The 16909-nt window shown below is 36.8% G+C and overlaps 1 protein-coding gene across 4 annotated transcripts in view; it reads right to left on the bottom strand.

The window, feature by feature from the left end:
- ATP9B (ATPase phospholipid transporting 9B (putative)) overlaps positions 1 to 16909 on the bottom strand; it is a 158455-nt gene that overhangs the window by 68345 nt on the left and 73201 nt on the right. For all 4 annotated transcript variants that reach the window (XM_027886517.1, XM_027886519.1, XM_027886520.1 and 1 more), the window contains exons 9-11: positions 15814 to 15894; positions 7836 to 7911; positions 504 to 580 (exon numbers count right to left, since the gene is read on the bottom strand). In XM_027886517.1, coding sequence (XP_027742318.1) covers positions 504 to 580; positions 7836 to 7911; positions 15814 to 15894 — 234 coding nt within the window. The remainder of the gene's footprint in view (positions 1 to 503; positions 581 to 7835; positions 7912 to 15813; positions 15895 to 16909) is intronic.

Below are 16909 nucleotides of genomic sequence, written 5' to 3'. Positions count from 1 at the left end.
TCTTATCGACAGAAAAATCTCTTGAAAGTGTTTTCATTGCTTGCAAAAACCCCTGAAATAGTGTTCTGGGTACTGAATAGAACCTCACTTACTGTGTTCTACCTCCTCTGAGAACCCAAACAAACTTCAGTAGTCTGTTATAAACACTCCTTAAAACTACCGTGTAGCTTTGGCCAAATACTTTAAGGTAAAATTATCTGAGAGAGATGAAGTGAGATTTAATATTTAGTTGCAAAACAGAAGTAAAAAAGTATGAAAATGCACACTGATACTTCAAAGACAAATGCCTCCATTAGTACCTGTAATGCCCCAAGCTAAAAGAAGAATAATTTTACTTCCAAAAGGAGACTGCAGCAGAATTCACTTCTTGTAACAAAATTCAAATCAGCCCAGCAAAATAAAATACATCAGAGCAAGAATCTGCAGATTTTGGGGCTTAGGTACATCTATGTTTAAGTTTTGTGAAAACAGAAGTCGGAAATCCCACAGTAAGACTAACTTACCTTATTTTTTGGATTGGATGTGTTCATTACACTTCGTGTTTCCTTGCCTGTGTAAATAACAACACCAATTACAGTTCCTGAAAAACAAACAAACAAAAAGTAAAACAGAGGTGTCTAGTAAATAAGAGAAAATTTGCCTGAATTAGAACGTGCAATAATTTACAGTTCCCTGAACAGATCAATTGTACGAAAAAGCCCAAACACTTATGCATAGTACCGTGAATGCTGCTCTTCATAATCGACAATGAAAGGATTATCATAACTTCTGTGATTAACATCCATAAAAATGATTACATGCTTCTCCTCTTTTCTATGGAAACAATACTCCTAACTTAACGTATTAAAAAGTTGTATTTGAACTTAAAATTGTCTCCAACTGTTTGCAGAAGTTAACACACAGCATAAACAACTGTGCAAGGAATACAAAATGAGTAAAATGGTGCTGAACACAAGACACACAAATGGCCTACTATCTCTGTCATCTCTAATGAAAATCTAGTTCATCCAATTAATCACTTTGATAGAATCCCATGTAAAAATATTCTCCTGTTCATTAACTTATAAAAATGATTCCCAAGTTTCAATTACCTTTTAGTCAATTTTTACAGGATGGTACAGGAAAATTTGGCCTCAGCATCACTAAATAAATTTTTATAGTAAAGAAAATTTCAGGGGTTTTATTAATATGCTACTATAACACTTCCTTGTATAAAACATCCCTCTTATTTCTATTACTTTATTGAGTGACCTGAAATAGCTTTATGGCAGTCTAACAAACAACATGATTTTTTTTTTTTTTTTTTGGAGGTCATTATGCTATAAAGAGATAATTAATGGAACTTGTCAGAAACTGCCAGAAAAGTTTTTTTTTAAAAAAAGTATTACATGTTTGTCTGACATTAAGTTAATTTGTCTGTGGCACACAGGACCACATGCAAGATCTGCTACCACTGGTCTTGCAGGTAATACCCAAACAAAAAAAAGATAATAGTTAAAGATGTTGGCATTAAAGGAAAGAAGTTTCATTTACTCAAAAATAAGAGTGTGTCCTGTTCCCAGATGGCAATTAAGGTCTATGCAGCTGCTCACTGACCACTTCTCCCTCAGTGCGCTACTGGCGGGATGGGGAGGAGACTCAGAAAAAAACAAAAACAAACAAAACCAAAACCCTCCAACTTGTGCGTTGAGAACAGTTTAATAACTGAAATAAAGTAAAATATACAACAATACCAATAATACTAATGACAATATTAATGATAATAAATACTGTAATTAAAAAAAAAAAAAAAAGAAGAAAAACCCTAAGAGAAACAAGTGATGCACAGTATCATCGCTCACCACCTCCTGACTGATGCCCAGCCCATCCCCCAGCAGCGATCGGCCCTTCCCAACCAACTCCCCCCAGTTTATATACTGGGCATGAAGCTCTCTGGGATGGGATATCCCCTCGGTCAGTTTGTGTCAGCTGTCCTGGACATGCTCCCTCACAGTTTCTCGTGCAGCTCCTCCCTGGCAGAGCATGGGAAACTGAAAAGCCCTTGGTAAGCACAGCTGAGCAACAACTAAACCATGGGTGTTTTCAACATTAGTTTCACACTGAATCCAAAACACACCACTGTACCAGGCACTAGGAAGAAAATTAACTCTCTCTGTCCCAGCCAAAAAAAGAATGCGAACAAAAACTTTGAATCTACACACAAAACATTACACCTCCTGGACAATTAAAAAATGTTTTTTCTCTTTATTTTCCTCTCCAGACTAAAGCTTTTTCTTACAATTTCCCTTGACAGGATAATTTCCCCAAAGCTAGTCTGCCTCTGCTGAGAGTTCCACACGCAAATCTATACATTAACATATACGTAACATGCCCCTGACATACCCTAAAATTCCTCCAATAGTCCATTGATCCATAATTTCTGAACTCAACTGTTCTCCAACCAATGCCCATACATCCCTTTGGGGCACTTTATTTTGGAGTGATCCTCAGAGCTGAGCTCTGCCCAACTGTCAGAATGCACTCGACGCAGGGAATTCTCGTAGGGAATCCCCTTCTGCACTCTCCAACGATCTCTGTCGTGGTAGATCTTTAGCTCAATAGAAGTTGAGGAAGACTTCTACATCCCAGATGGTACCTTCCCACCGAGTTTCACCTGGCTAGGCTGCTGCAGTTCAGGAAAACAAGATGTCCTACTTGTCTCATATTCTGCTCCTTGAGAAATTGGATTCAAAGATGAAAATCGGATAAACTCCATTTTGAATTTGGAACGGAATTTTGGTTAGATCCTACTAAATGCTACTTGTACTAAGAAGATCATCTTAGATTTTAAACTTTTGCGGTCTTAGCACCATATCAGTGGTAAATCAAGGGTTCCTTAGACCTGAAGTACATTGGTGTAGGGAACTCCAAGCCTAATTTCTGTTTCATCCCACAGTGGTTGTGTACCAGGGACTATTGTGTCTTACATAAAAAAATGAACCCAGTTTGGGGTTTGTGGGAGCATAGCTGCAAGTCTGGGCTTACTAAAAGCAATGACTCATGTATTTTTATGTGTGGGGCCTCTGTAAACTGGGTCTCAAGTCAGCTGGGCAAATAGGTAAAGACAAAGTGGTAATGGAGGACAGAGAAATTATGAGATACCACTAAAATAAATATGTGGACCTGGGGGGAAAAAAAAAGCAGAAGTGGACTAGTGAAGAATTAACACCCACAAATAGGTATACTCTGAATCCACTGTGTTTGGTCTCTCCCAAGCACTATGTGAACCATATAAAAACCAGAGTGCAGGCAAATTAATTGAAATCATCTGCAGGACTTGGCAGAAAATAGTGCTTTTTACAGCTGTGCAGTTATACAAATTGTTCTGATTTTATCTAAAATAACTTTGCAAGACTGACACCTGCTGAAATGACGACAAAATTTCATTAATACAAATCTCCTCTTAATAGATATCTCAGCAGGTTTCTCAGAAAACTGCGTTATCTTCTTATCTTCTTTAGCATTTGAACCACACTGATCATTACTGCAAATGGAGAACAAAAAGTTGAAGTCCCTATTGTAGTGAACCTTTTGAGGGCTTTTAAAATGTAACTGCTGACTTTCCTCTCTCCCTTTCTGAAAGGAAACACACCAAAGCTTTCAATAAACACAAACACCACAGTCACTGATGCCACAGGCACAAATGAACTGAAAGATAAGTAATTTATTTAAAGATAAACTAAGAGGTTTTCAGAATACTTACTTGATGGTTTAAATTATTTGGTTATATTTAAAATTGTTTCTCCAGCAACAGCAGTTTTTCAAGTTTTCACTAACCAAAATTTCCTTTCCTTCAGGCAGTATTATTAATTTCACAGTGATACTATGAATGACAGACTCCATACCTTGCTGTTATCTTTTTGAAACCCACTGAGGTATTGCCTGTAAGTGGAAGAAGTCCGAATATTTTTTTCCCATCTCACTTATTAAAGAATAACAAAAGGATGTCTGCATGCTTTGGACTTGAGAAAGGCCTTTGATTTCCACCCCTGCCAGAGGCTTCCAGTGTGATCCTGGCAGGTTAGTCTTTGTGCTTTCTATGGTCAGTAAAACCATCACACACAGTCACCATATCTCTGTGTAGAAATCTCACTTTAGATATCTTGATTATCAATTTTGAAACTAGAACGACTGGGGGTATATTAGGTGTGGCAAAATGGATCCCCCCCCCCGCCCATTTAGCTTACTGTATTCATTTTTCTGATATAAAAAAGGATGTGCAATAGTTTATTCTTGAGTTGTTTGACATTACATGATTTTGTTAAACCAATTTTTATGATTCCTAAAATTCAAAAAGAAAATAAAAAGTCTTAAATTACAGCAAATACTTTTCTTGTCATTTGTACTGCTCTAGAAATAGGTGTTGGTGGTTGTTTCTTTTTTTCCTGCAGAATTCATTATAGTAGTATCCTGATATTTTCATGAGCTTTGGTAACCTGCATTCAAGATACTGTTGATAAGACTCCTTGAAGCCTTTATATACTTAAATTTACTGTTACTGATCTGCAAAACTATTGATTTGTGGTCTCTCTCTTCTAGGCCTGTCAGGGCATCAGCAACCACAGCTGATGTTTTCTGAGGTATTCCCCATGCAATTGCCCAAAAGCTTTTCCCAGCCTGACCTTGACCCTCTGTATCACCTCAACAAATAGCAATGACACATATCTTGGAGACAGTGGGCTCTCCAACCTGATGCAATGGTGTTAATGTAATACCTCGAAGAGAGTATCAGGAAATAAAGCATTTATTTAATCACTGAAAGGAGAACCACCTCACCCTACAATTGTCCTCTTCTTGAAAATTAAATAAGACTTTGTATCTGCAACTCAGCTACGCGTTCCTTTCCCGGACATCAGTGATGCAGCTCTTGGTCTCCACTCCTGCGACTGACATCATCACTCAGCAGTATGCCCAGATAATAAAGGTTGACCAAGAATGCTTTGTCACAACCTACCAGGGGCTGGCAAGGACAGAACAGAGTCCCAGTGGGTCACACATTTGCTTGGCTTGGTAACAGATGATGTCCAGGCTGCTTAAAGTGCACCAAAGGAAGCAGCCTTCCAAGCCAGACTGCATTAAAGGCTGTCATACTGAGGAGTCTTTGGTGAAATGAAGAGAGGTACAGTAAACACTGCAGGGTGGAGCTCTACCCACTACCGACTGGGCACAGGCTACAAACCCACCTTCTTGAATCAAAGTGGCAAAGTAAACGGAATATCTGACTTGCACACAGACATGGTATACTCACTGGTTAAAAGAATATCAGCATGTACAAAGCTGTAAACCTAGGCACTAAGGAGACTGAAATAAGATGCAACTGCGGGTGAGGTAGCTATCTACAGAGTAGAAAAACAGTGCAAACTTTCACATGCTACTGGTTTCTTATTCTTCTGTTTTCATGGCAATCCAAGAGGCACTTGTCTGCAGAAGTTGTCTGCAAGTATAACCTTCCACTAAATTTTTCAGATAAAATCAAGGATTGTGATAGATCACAGTAGGGGAGGGGATGCAGAGGTGTCTGCAAACCTGTGTAGGCAGAGTCCACCTTTGATATCCAGCCATGGCAGGTATAAGCAAGGCAGCTTATATGTGTTTATAATGCAGTCAGACAGTGACAAGCATTTCCATTCAGATTTTCAGTTGTCACAAATCTTGGAAATTCAATTATGAAGTCTACTTTAAAAAAAAAATACAAATTTAACTACCTTAGAATCAAGTATCCTTAACTTAGCTATGTACATTCAAATTGGAAGTGGGATGAAAACAACTGAATGATACATCGTCGTCAACCAAATCTAGAACATTTTGACAATCTGTTAGATGTTTGGCCTTACAGTCTTTCTCATGACTACATGCACAGTGCACCTGTAAGACCTTATAAATATCTTAAGAGATAAGCAACAGACTGAAGAGAATAATTTCCTACCTTTTGTTAAAGGCCTAGTCCTACCAAATGCTAAAATTACCTCTACAGAGGTGCTGAGTAATTCTTAAGATCTGGATTTATGATGCCATACAGAATGAGGAAATACCCAAACAGAATTCTTACATGCTTAATAGCTGCAGTACTTACATGAGAGCAGCACATTTCCACGGTATTAAATTGTAGGTAATACATGAAATGAGGTAAGTGAAATGAATAATATGCCAAAGTTAAGGTATAATAATTGTCACAAAATCAATTAGTGAAGGAATTATTTTTCTCTGCTGCCTTAATTCAAGCCATGTTCTGTATCCATATCAGGACATCATTTTTAATTTCTTGGTCATGCTATTTTTCCCTCCAGAAGTGGCTGCAGTCTTGAAGAGTCATTCTATATTTCTTCCTTTGTATCACTCAGTGAGTTTGCACTGAGTCTCCCTTAGAGTCTTATTCCACAATTCAAAACTACACTTGAACAAGAGAATTATCTTTTCTTGTGTTTTTCTACTGCCATCATTAATGAACTTAAGTCCTTAATAAATAATTAGACTTTCATAAGACCCCTCAGAAGTGAAAAACCCAAAGATACCCTAAGGTATAAATTTTAAGGAACACTGTTTTCATTAACATGAGTGCTAACTTTAGCTGGCAGATCAAGAGGTCTCTGTCAGCAGCTACAACTCTAAACAAAACCACCTACCCTGGAAATGAAAACATGAACAGCTTTCAATTAAAATTCAACATTACTAATTCAGAATTAGTGAGTTTGCAAATGCACACTTTTTGAGTGTAATTTTCCCCCACACATAGATTTGGGGAAAGAAAACTCAAATTTGCACAGTATTGAAATTTATAATTGATGAGAAACATCTTTTTACACGAAACAACAGATCTTGGCTATGTAAGTTAAAAATCTAACTGAGGACAACTTTAGGCATGCATTTGACAGTTTTAGAGAGAATAGTTTTCCGGTGCAATCAAGCCCAACAATACTAAGTATCAAAGAACATGACTACCTTTTCAGACTCTGGAAAGGAGTGCTCAGTCACAGAATCCTTTGCAACCTTCTCAAAATTAATCTCTTTCCCACAGCCTTATGGTAGGCCCCTCACTGATGTAAGAAGTCTTCATAGTAGGCACTAACTTTATCATTTAGGTGGAGATCCTTCTTTACTTTCTTCCCCCACTCTCTCAGCTTATGTTTCCAGTTGTTCCGATTCCCCATCTTAAATCTTAGTTCTTTTTAGAAATCATTTACCAATTCCTTATTCTGAGTCATTCTGTGCAGAAGAATAACCACAGCCCTTCTGACTTTTCTTACACAGAGCAAAAGTGAAAGAAAATAAATTTCTGCTCTTAAAGGACATATATGAAACATTACTAATATTTAGATCCCATTGTTTTACAGTTAAATAACTATATAACTGATCTATTCTTTCTGATTAAGATTTTGCCTGAAAAAAGATTTTAAGCACAAAGTATATAAAAGAAAGACTCCTAACAAATGCAAAACCACTCTTGCTTTTCAGCAAGAAGAACCATCTCAGAAGCTGCTGCTGAGAGCACCTTACAACATGAAGTTTTAACTAAATCAGAAAGGTCAGTAACTTCAGTGGGGTACAAGGGATAGCACTACTGGAAGAGCAAACTGTAAGTAAAAAAAACTCCCAAAGCTATTAAGGAGGCTTATAAACACATGAATATATTTTGAGTAGCACGATGAAACCAATGAGAAGGTAGAAAGGCAAAAGTTTAATAGCCTGGAAGACAAAGATATTTTACAACGTGAAATATTAATGGCTTTTGAAAAATAAAGATATGATCCCACAGCAGTTTTTAAATTTGTTAGCAGCTTTTCTATTGCAACACTTACCTGAAGCAACAACAGTGCTTGCCCATAACGTATTTTCTATGCTTAGGCTTTCATGAACTGCAGGATCACTGTCTTCCTGTTAAAAATATGAACACCTAGTAAGTAAATCACCATCACAAAGCGTTAAGAACCACGCCAAACCATTTGAGTAACTTGCACAGGATGCTTGCACCCTTGTATCAATCACAGTATAATAGCATTCACTGCACATACTTTGTCTATATATGCACAAATAATTTCCCAAAAAGTGAAATAGTGATTGAAGTTCATACTACCTAAATCCAAGTATATTCAAAGAACTAAAGTAAATGTGTTTTAGAAGGAATATATTCTTTTCCTCAGGTGTATCAAACGGCAGAACAGTTTGCTGTAGCAAGCAGTTAAAGGGAATTATGAAAGGTAACCACTAAAAATTAATACCCTGTTCTCTATTTAAATAATCTATAATTCATACAGTAAGTTATGGTAATCATAATTTTGCACCTGATCAACATGATATCAGCTTCAGGGAAGAATATTTAGATTTTTAAAAAGAAATGCAGGCTTGTGTTGTCTTACAAAATATGTATTCCATGGGAAAATACTTCCAATAGAAAATTGATTCCATGATTACTTCAAACTTTTTTTTTTTTTTCTTCTCACCTCTCTCCTCCCAAGCAATACTGATCCACAGATTGTAAACAATCTCTCATAATCAATTTGGAGCATGTACAGATTTGTTACTCATTAGCAGCTGTGGAATGTGCTGTTTACAACTAAAGGAAACTTTAGAGAGGTTGGATAATCAGGTGTATTTGATCAGATTACAGATTGTGCTAAACATGTCGCACGAAAAGGGGATGGCTGATTTATCAAAGTGCACAATAAATTCTACATATTGCCAATAATTGTCAAAAACCTACATCCATTTTTCATGTCTGTTTTGAAACAACCACCAAACACGATATGAGCCGCACAGAAATCTTTGTTTCTAAAAAAGAAAAATCTCAAACTAAACAGATGTTTTTGTGCGTACTTCAAAAGATCCAAAGCAAGGAAACTACAGTTCTCACTGCCTTAAGTGAGGGAAAAACATTGTTTAAAAGGCATAGAGAACCACCCTATCAAAAACAGAAGGGAAGAGAGGGAGAATATGGAATTAGCCCTAAGAACACCACAAATTTTGAAACAAGACTTAAATTCTGATGACCCTGAGATTAGCTCAGTCGGTGAGAGAATGGAGCTAATAATGCCAAGGTTGCAGGTTCAGTGCCTGTACAAGCCATTCACTTAAGAGTAGAACTTAATGATCCTTGGGGGTCCCTTCCAACCCAGAATATTTTGTGATTCTGTGAAGAATAATCAGTGGTCTGTACAATTAACCTTAAATTAAGAAAAAGGAGAATTATTTTCTGATTCTTACCTAAGGAATTATTACTGCAAGAATTACTTGCTTTACCCCCTAACTCATAATGCTTAGGTTCCTGGTTTGCTTGACAGTTGTTCCTGAATTATTTGAATTCTGTGATTATTTCAGCCTTCTGAAAGTCTCATTAAGGAGCGTACAGACATATAAGTCTAAAAAGAAATTATCCAAAAATGCAAGTTCTTCCAGAGGAAGATGTCACTTATGTAGTCAAAATACCAAGTGCAGCAGTTTGGGGCACGGCAGTCAGTGAAGAGAGTGCCATCTATACCACTGTTCTACACCCATAATGTTGAAACACAACCATATCCAGCAGTAAGTTTTCACATGAAGCTTACTTAGAGGTTTTAGAATCTGCTTCTACAAGGCCAGAAATCGGACACAAACTGGTCATATGTGAGTTGAAACCAGTTATTAAATTTTTTCAGTCCTGTCATGGGCTTTTCAAGAATTTCTGAATCTAACAGGACAACTTTCCCACAATTCTTTCATACCAGACAATGCTGATTAGCCACTTGTGATAGGAGTGAAAGGCTGACACTTTCAACCCAAATGGTGGGCCTGGCACCAAACAGGAGTCTTAATTTCACATGACTTGCTACGAGATACACAGATTTTTCTCAGTCAGCAACACACGTGCAAACCTTGATTACTTCTTATCATCCACAAACTGTTCTGCATAGTTCAAACTGTTTCAGCTTATCATTAGACTCTCAAAAAAAAAAAAAATCTGCCCTAGTATTCTAACAAGAACTTTGTGGATTTTCTCACTGTATAGAAAGCAGATCAACTGAAAAAACAGATCCACTGAAAACAACGTACAGGGGTACAAGGAAAATACTTTATTTGCAAGAACTCACTCTTGTACCTCAAGGGTAAATCTTGCTGAAATTTGTCAGAGGAGTCCCCACCAGGTCTAAAATATGATGATGCATCTAAAAGAAGAGCTGACCACAAATAGCCCATATTTCAATCACTGCAACCTTATGGAAATGCATGGGTCAGTCTTTTATAATCATCAACATGCAGTGATAGGACAGGTGTGAATATCATACTTGCAATGAGTTTAGTCTCAATAGATGAAAAAGATCTTGTATTTTGCCCTCAGAGGTACCATATAGAATACCTGTTTTCACAGTGGGACTCTAAATAGCTTCCCCCAAACACTGAGATAATTTCCCATCTACCGCTTATTAATGCTGCAATCATATTAAAGTAATTTTTTTATTATGTTGAATTCCAGAACAAAGAAAAAATTTGAATTTTGACAGGAACGCTGTGTTTTAACTAGCCATTGACACAAAATTAATGTACAGAATTAGAGATACAGAAAAAAGCCACAGAATTCAAAGAAATGTTTGCTGCTATATCTTCACATAACTTATATTGTAACTTTTCATAAGACTAAAGTAAAACTTCAGAACAAAACAGTCATAGAAAAAACATCTATGATTTAACAATGGGGTAATGTTCTACGTTAATATATCCTAGAATAAAGCAGACAGATGACATTCCATACAGTGACATGTGAAGTGATACACACAAAGAAAGAAAACATCCCAGCCTCACCAATTCATGAGCTCTGAGATGATCAAAACTCCTCAGAAACTGACATGACTACCCAAAACCAAATTTCGGAACGTTTTGGAATTATTACAAATCTACCAAACCACTAAATGGCCAAGGGCAAGCTAAATGCTTAGAATCGCGAGGAGAGGAAAAAAAAAAAACCAGAACACCACCACCACCACCAAATCATGCTACTACAGAGAACTGCACATTCTGCCCAAGTCCTTACCATGTAGTTCTCAACTCCTCCTCCCTTCCCCTTATTCCAAACTGAAAATAAAAAGAACTGCAAAATGTTGAAAAAGAGCAACAGGGGTGATCAACACAGCTTCCATACAGGTGTGACTAATTAAACCTGAACTCTAATGAGGAGTATGACAGACAGCTACAAAACAGGCACCCAGAACAGGATGATACATACTGCTGACTCCTACCAAAGAAGAAACAAGTCATAAATAAAGACTGCAAAATTAAAGCAACAGACAATTGCCCTCCACAAAAATATTAAATGAACCTGTGCAACGTCTTCCTATTTGAATGCTAAAAGGTTACACAAGTTCGAGAGTGGACTAGGTAAGTTCAAAGAAGAAAAACTCATTGCAGGTTACTTAGAGAAATCAGCTCTAACGCAGGATGTTCCCACATCTTGAGCTGTTAGGAGACAGAAGACTCTTGTGAGAAGGCACTACCATGTCCTTACTCTAGCTGTTTTCTCTTTCCCAGCAGTCTGCCTCTGGGTATCGTCAAGAGCAGGATACTAAGCTGTAAAAATCGTTTTTTCTCCCTTATTCTTTAGTTAGCATATTTTTAAGACAGTGAATTATGAAACTCTTCCATATTAAATGAAAAAAAACCAAAAGCCCTGAAGTAATTGTGGAGAGCTGATAGCACAGCCGGGAAAAAGTCACTTGTCCAATGTCTACCTGCTACAAGACTTAGTAAAAACACCTTCTTTTAGGTCATTCAAAACAGGAAAACATCAACTGAGCTCTCTCTCTTTCCACTCATGCTCATCAACAGAATGGTCTAGCTGGTCACTTAGGTTCTGCTTATTTCATTGTGATCCTTTCATGTCTTTACACTTTCATCTAACATTTTCACCTTTCTACAGCTCATTCCATTTCCCAAATACCACACCTTCCATACCCAAATGGATTATTAGTTAGCCTTATTTTTCCTTTGTCATAAGTTACTCAAATGAAAAAAAAAAATAGTGTATTTATGAATTTAGCTGTTTCATACTATTTTTATTTCTACTTTTGGAAACATAGTATGAATAGCTGGAAGCAGAGAAGGAACAAAGACCTCAGTTCCTGAATCAGACCAGGCCTGTGGTAAGGAGAAATTTCTGTAAATTTTCTGGTGCTAACAGAACAATCTATGTTTTGGAGTAAATGAAATCCATCACTCACACTTGTTGCAGGAAGCTGACATACACGGGTTTCTTTGTCCAGCTGACAAAGTTTCCACTTAAGGTCTGCTGGGTTGAATTTCATTTGGCAGTTCTATGTTTATTGATCTTTGAATTCTGAATTAAATTCATTACCAGAATAGTGCAGTTCAGTATTGTATTCAAGCTTCTATACAGGCTCAGTTTTTTCATCCATGTGCAATATTGATCATAGAGGTTTAAACTGTTGACAGTTCTTATTTGAAAATTAGTCTGTAGCTCTTGTATGTGCAGAGAAAAAGGAAAGATGAACAGTAAAATAAAAATTGAATATATATCCTACTCTCAGTCCTGAATTCTTAATATAGCTGATCACGGATCATGACAAATTTCAAGAAGTCATTTAAAAGGTGACAAAGCTACAACTTATTACAAAATTTTCCAAATAATGACAGAGGCCTTTGAGTCTAAATACCTACCATTGAGTGAACCAATGAACTTCTATTGGACCCCTTCTAACCCTGTTCCTGCCTGACAGGATCCAGCACAACAATGCCCACCAACTTTTGTAGGAAAGTGGAATAATACGCATTAGTTTACTTGCATCACTAAAAGAGATTCCTTCCCCCCACCAATTCCACAGTTAATTCTTCTGGTTATGTTCCTTTTACTGGCAAATGTGTTTTGAACAGGGTCAGATTTGGTTCTAACCATGTTAGCTCCCTAGTCAGGCTGTCTGTATAGCTGTTACAGCCAGACTGAAGTGAGCACAACTATTGCTTCAAAACAGGCAATTATTTAACACTAAATATGAAGCAAATAAACATAAGACTTATCCAGGGAAATGTGCATAATTAGAATCTCAGGTCAGAGATTCCACTCATAAATGAATACAGCTACCTGCATCAAGTTTTGCATCTATATTGGAAAAAATTATTATATATTGTATAGTTCTGTACCATAGGAAAAAAAAAGGTTATTAAAGTAGTTGAACTAAACTTAATGGAATTCATTCTTCAAGATTTCTATTAGACTATAAAGAAATAAGACATTTCAGAGCAAATGAAGAGACTGAGGTAACAGCTCAGAGCTGCAATATAGGAGAAATTAAAGGAAAATATTCTTAAGGGAATGGCGAAAGAAGAACCCAAATTTAAACAAAAACCAGGTTAAAAGCAGAAGACAGAATTTCTATGTCTCTACACAGGAACAGTAAGCAAAGGTTAAATAATACTCGCCATGCCAGTACACACTGATGTAAGTACTCTAGAGTACTCTTCAGGTTCCAAGTGGTAAAAGCTGGGCTAAGAAGCGTGGCTACCTTTCACTGCTTTTCTACAGACTTGCTTTCATCATGTTTTTTCAGCACTGATAAAACAGCTTCCTAATATATCAAGCCTACAGAGGAACATCAGATGGAAGCTAATGTTATTATGATGATTATTTAAAAATAAGCTCAGTCAAGACATGGATGATGCCCTCAGCGCAAAAAAAACCCCAAAAAACACTAATTTAGCTCATAATTGTTTCTTGATACATTGTCCAGAAGAGGTAAGAGGAAGAGAGAAATAAATTTATGCCATTATTTAAAGGCCAGACATGATCCTTCCCTGCATGTTCGTGCAAGGACACACCCTTACTGTCATGCACACACTAAAATCCACACAGAACAACAGAAAACAACCTCATGTGAAGCTGGCAGACATCAACAGAGTACACCAGAGCTTTTACGACTCCCGACACGGCTGTGCAGGTGTACTGCAAAAGGTATCTACCGTCGGCCCTCAGGTTTTTTGCGGCCGTGCTTCTCACGGAGAAGTACTTAAGAGAATTTGCTCGCTCATAAAAACTCCAGAGCTGGGCACCTACGTCTCTGGTTTGTTTTATGGTCACGCACCTTTTGAAATTATCTAACTTTGTCTTTTACATTGTTAGCACTCTGTCTTCATAATGGGGGGAAAAAAAGAAAAAGAAAAATCAATGTGCTATTACCCTGTCAACCTAGCCTTGCGAGAATTCTTTGAACATCAATGCTTAAGTAGAAAAAATGTGTGCATTAGCATCACTAAGCACACTAATTTTTTTTACTTTTACATAAAATAGAAATTAGATGCAAGAACTGATTTATTGCAAGAAGCAAGGGCTCACAGCAAAAGTAGAAAGATAAATCAAGTGTCCTAAACCAACATTTTGCAAAAGGTCCACCATTACAAAAAAAAAAAAAACCTTCTAAAAATATTTATTATGGTTCACTGTGAACCAAATGCCCTCGGATCATTGCAGACTCAAGTTCAGTTTAAACTGTCCTTCCTACTGAAGCATCCAAAAAAATATATATGCAAACCTGAAAGCATAAAATTCATCCCCGTTATTTACATATATTAGGATGTTTGAATCAAACAGCTCTTATTACATGTACAAACAGGACCCATAACAGGGAGCAACTGTTTAGTGATGATTTCTCAAGGTCTCAATTACATGTACCAGAGTTGTTAAAAGGCTCTGAAGAATTCCATTTATATTTAGGAAAGTATACACTTAGTCACTGGGACAGGAATAACATGAATTTACAGCTGTTAATAGAAGTTTCATTTGGACAATTGCTCAATACAAGGCTGAAGTAAACACCGCTGCTTACTGCTTTAGAAGGTGTGGACAAACGGCATGAACTATGTAACTGGTACAAATTGGTCTTTGAGAGCCAGCAACTGCAATATCTCATTCATCAGTGTATTTGGAATTGTGAACTGGAAGTCCAATTACAGAACAAAATCTATTACCAATTTGAGTCACGGATAAAAAACCCTTCTCTTTACCTCCACAGCAGTTAATTCTCTCAAATTATTTTAGAAACAAACTATGAAGAGAAAGGAGTTTAACACCACAGAGTTTGGATAAGAAAAACAGAACTCTCACTATAGCTGCTGGCATAATGCTACAAAACTGTAAATTGATTTTTAAAAAAGAATTACTCCCTATTAGGACATCCTGCTTTAAAGGGTCAACTTTAGCAGGCTGTCTTTTGAAAATAAGAGAAAGTCTCAGATACTACTGCATTGTCGTTTTCATATTCAGTTTTGAATATAATTATTTCCGGAGAGGAGATTCAATAAAGCCCCCATAAGTAGCTTTTAGTTTTATTTTACTTTTTGAGAAAACCAAACTTCGGAAGCACTACCTTTCCCTTGAACAGAAATACTCCTAAGCAAGGCACATTTTCATCTCACACTAACTAGCAATTGCATTGTATCAGGCTACTGATATTGTTCAACTTGTCAGTTTTTGACATATGTGAACAATACATCAGATGCCTGGAAACGAACTATACCGCCTTCAAAAGGTTTCACGTAAAAAGATTATGGTGATGTCAACCAACAAATATTCAGCTCTCAGATTCTGCTTTTTTTCAGATATTCTTTTTGTATCAGCTTTCTGCAATACGTGTGTAAAAGAAGATCTTTTATACGAAGTATATAGCCATGGCAGGAACACGGACAAGAACACTTCAGTGAAGTCAAGGAAAGATCTGATACAATGTTGACACTACGTGTAGGTTTCATTTACACTGAGAAATGAAAGAGACAAGTAGAACTGTGTTTACATACACTACTTACCCGTGTGAAGGTACCCTCAAAACTGTGGATATCCAGTTGGGGCTTCTGAGCGTAAACGTAAGCGTTGATTGAAAAGAGATCCTGTAAAACAGATTAAAGTACTTACTATTATTTAAACTTAATCACATATTTTGAAGAACTGGCAAAAATTCCAGATCCTCATTACCCCACCTCAAACAAAGTTCATGCAATTTTTACCCGACTAAGAAACATGCTGTTTCTTTCAGTACATCTTGCTATAGAGGAACCAGATCCAAGGTGATATCCTAAATGTGTTGAGAGTTCAAACACTAAACTTTTTGACATTTATAACGTGAGCTAGTCATTTTATGCAATTCATTTTCTCTTAACAGACCTGTTATAATTAATAATAATCTTAAAATATATTAGTTATATTTGTTCTTTCAAAAATAAAGTGTTTTTTTTTTTTTCATTTGTTTTTTTAATTAAACTGGAAAAAAAATACTTTTCCAGAAAGGACAAAGCCAGCTGAGTACAAGAGGAAAAAATGAGATTGATTCAAATTCTCTTAAATGCTCAAGCACCTCTGTGAAAAACCCAAGAGAAAACCCCATCAGCTTCAGAAAAGCCTGGCTACATTAACAGGATTACTCAAGTGTTTAAAATCAGGGATACACCAACACTAGTCTGATAAAATTTGGTCTAGTATAGGTGGTGCCACTAAGAACAATAGGAGACTCTTCAGATACCACAGTAGCAGGGTCTATAAATAGATGGCAGTTTGGTATAAGCAAAAGAAGGAAAAAAAAAAATCTGATCATTGTTATATCTTAAGAGCTGTCCTTAGAGGCCCAGGGAGGTTCACCTTAAAATTCTGAACCAATTCTTCCTAGAGAAAGAATACCACAGACTAAAACCCTGATACAAAGGACTTTCTTTTCATCACAAAAGCAAAATTTTTGCTGCTTTTTAGATGGTCAGGACCAACAGAAGCTAAGAGATGTCAACAGGAGTTGACTCCTCATGCATGGATCCACAACAACCCAACTTCTACTCTGGAGAGGAGCAGGTGCTTGATACCAAGTCCCAGGCGACCTAAGAACACTAACGTCTGATAAAATGCACCTTCTCACTG

The sequence above is a fragment of the Empidonax traillii genome, unplaced genomic scaffold, assembly GCF_003031625.1.
Source record: "Empidonax traillii isolate 1590-97213 ecotype Southwest subspecies unplaced genomic scaffold, ASM303162v1 scaffold189:size1549363, whole genome shotgun sequence".
Classification (NCBI taxonomy): Eukaryota; Metazoa; Chordata; class Aves; order Passeriformes; family Tyrannidae; genus Empidonax; species Empidonax traillii.
This window is presented reverse-complemented; position numbering and strand designations above follow the sequence as displayed.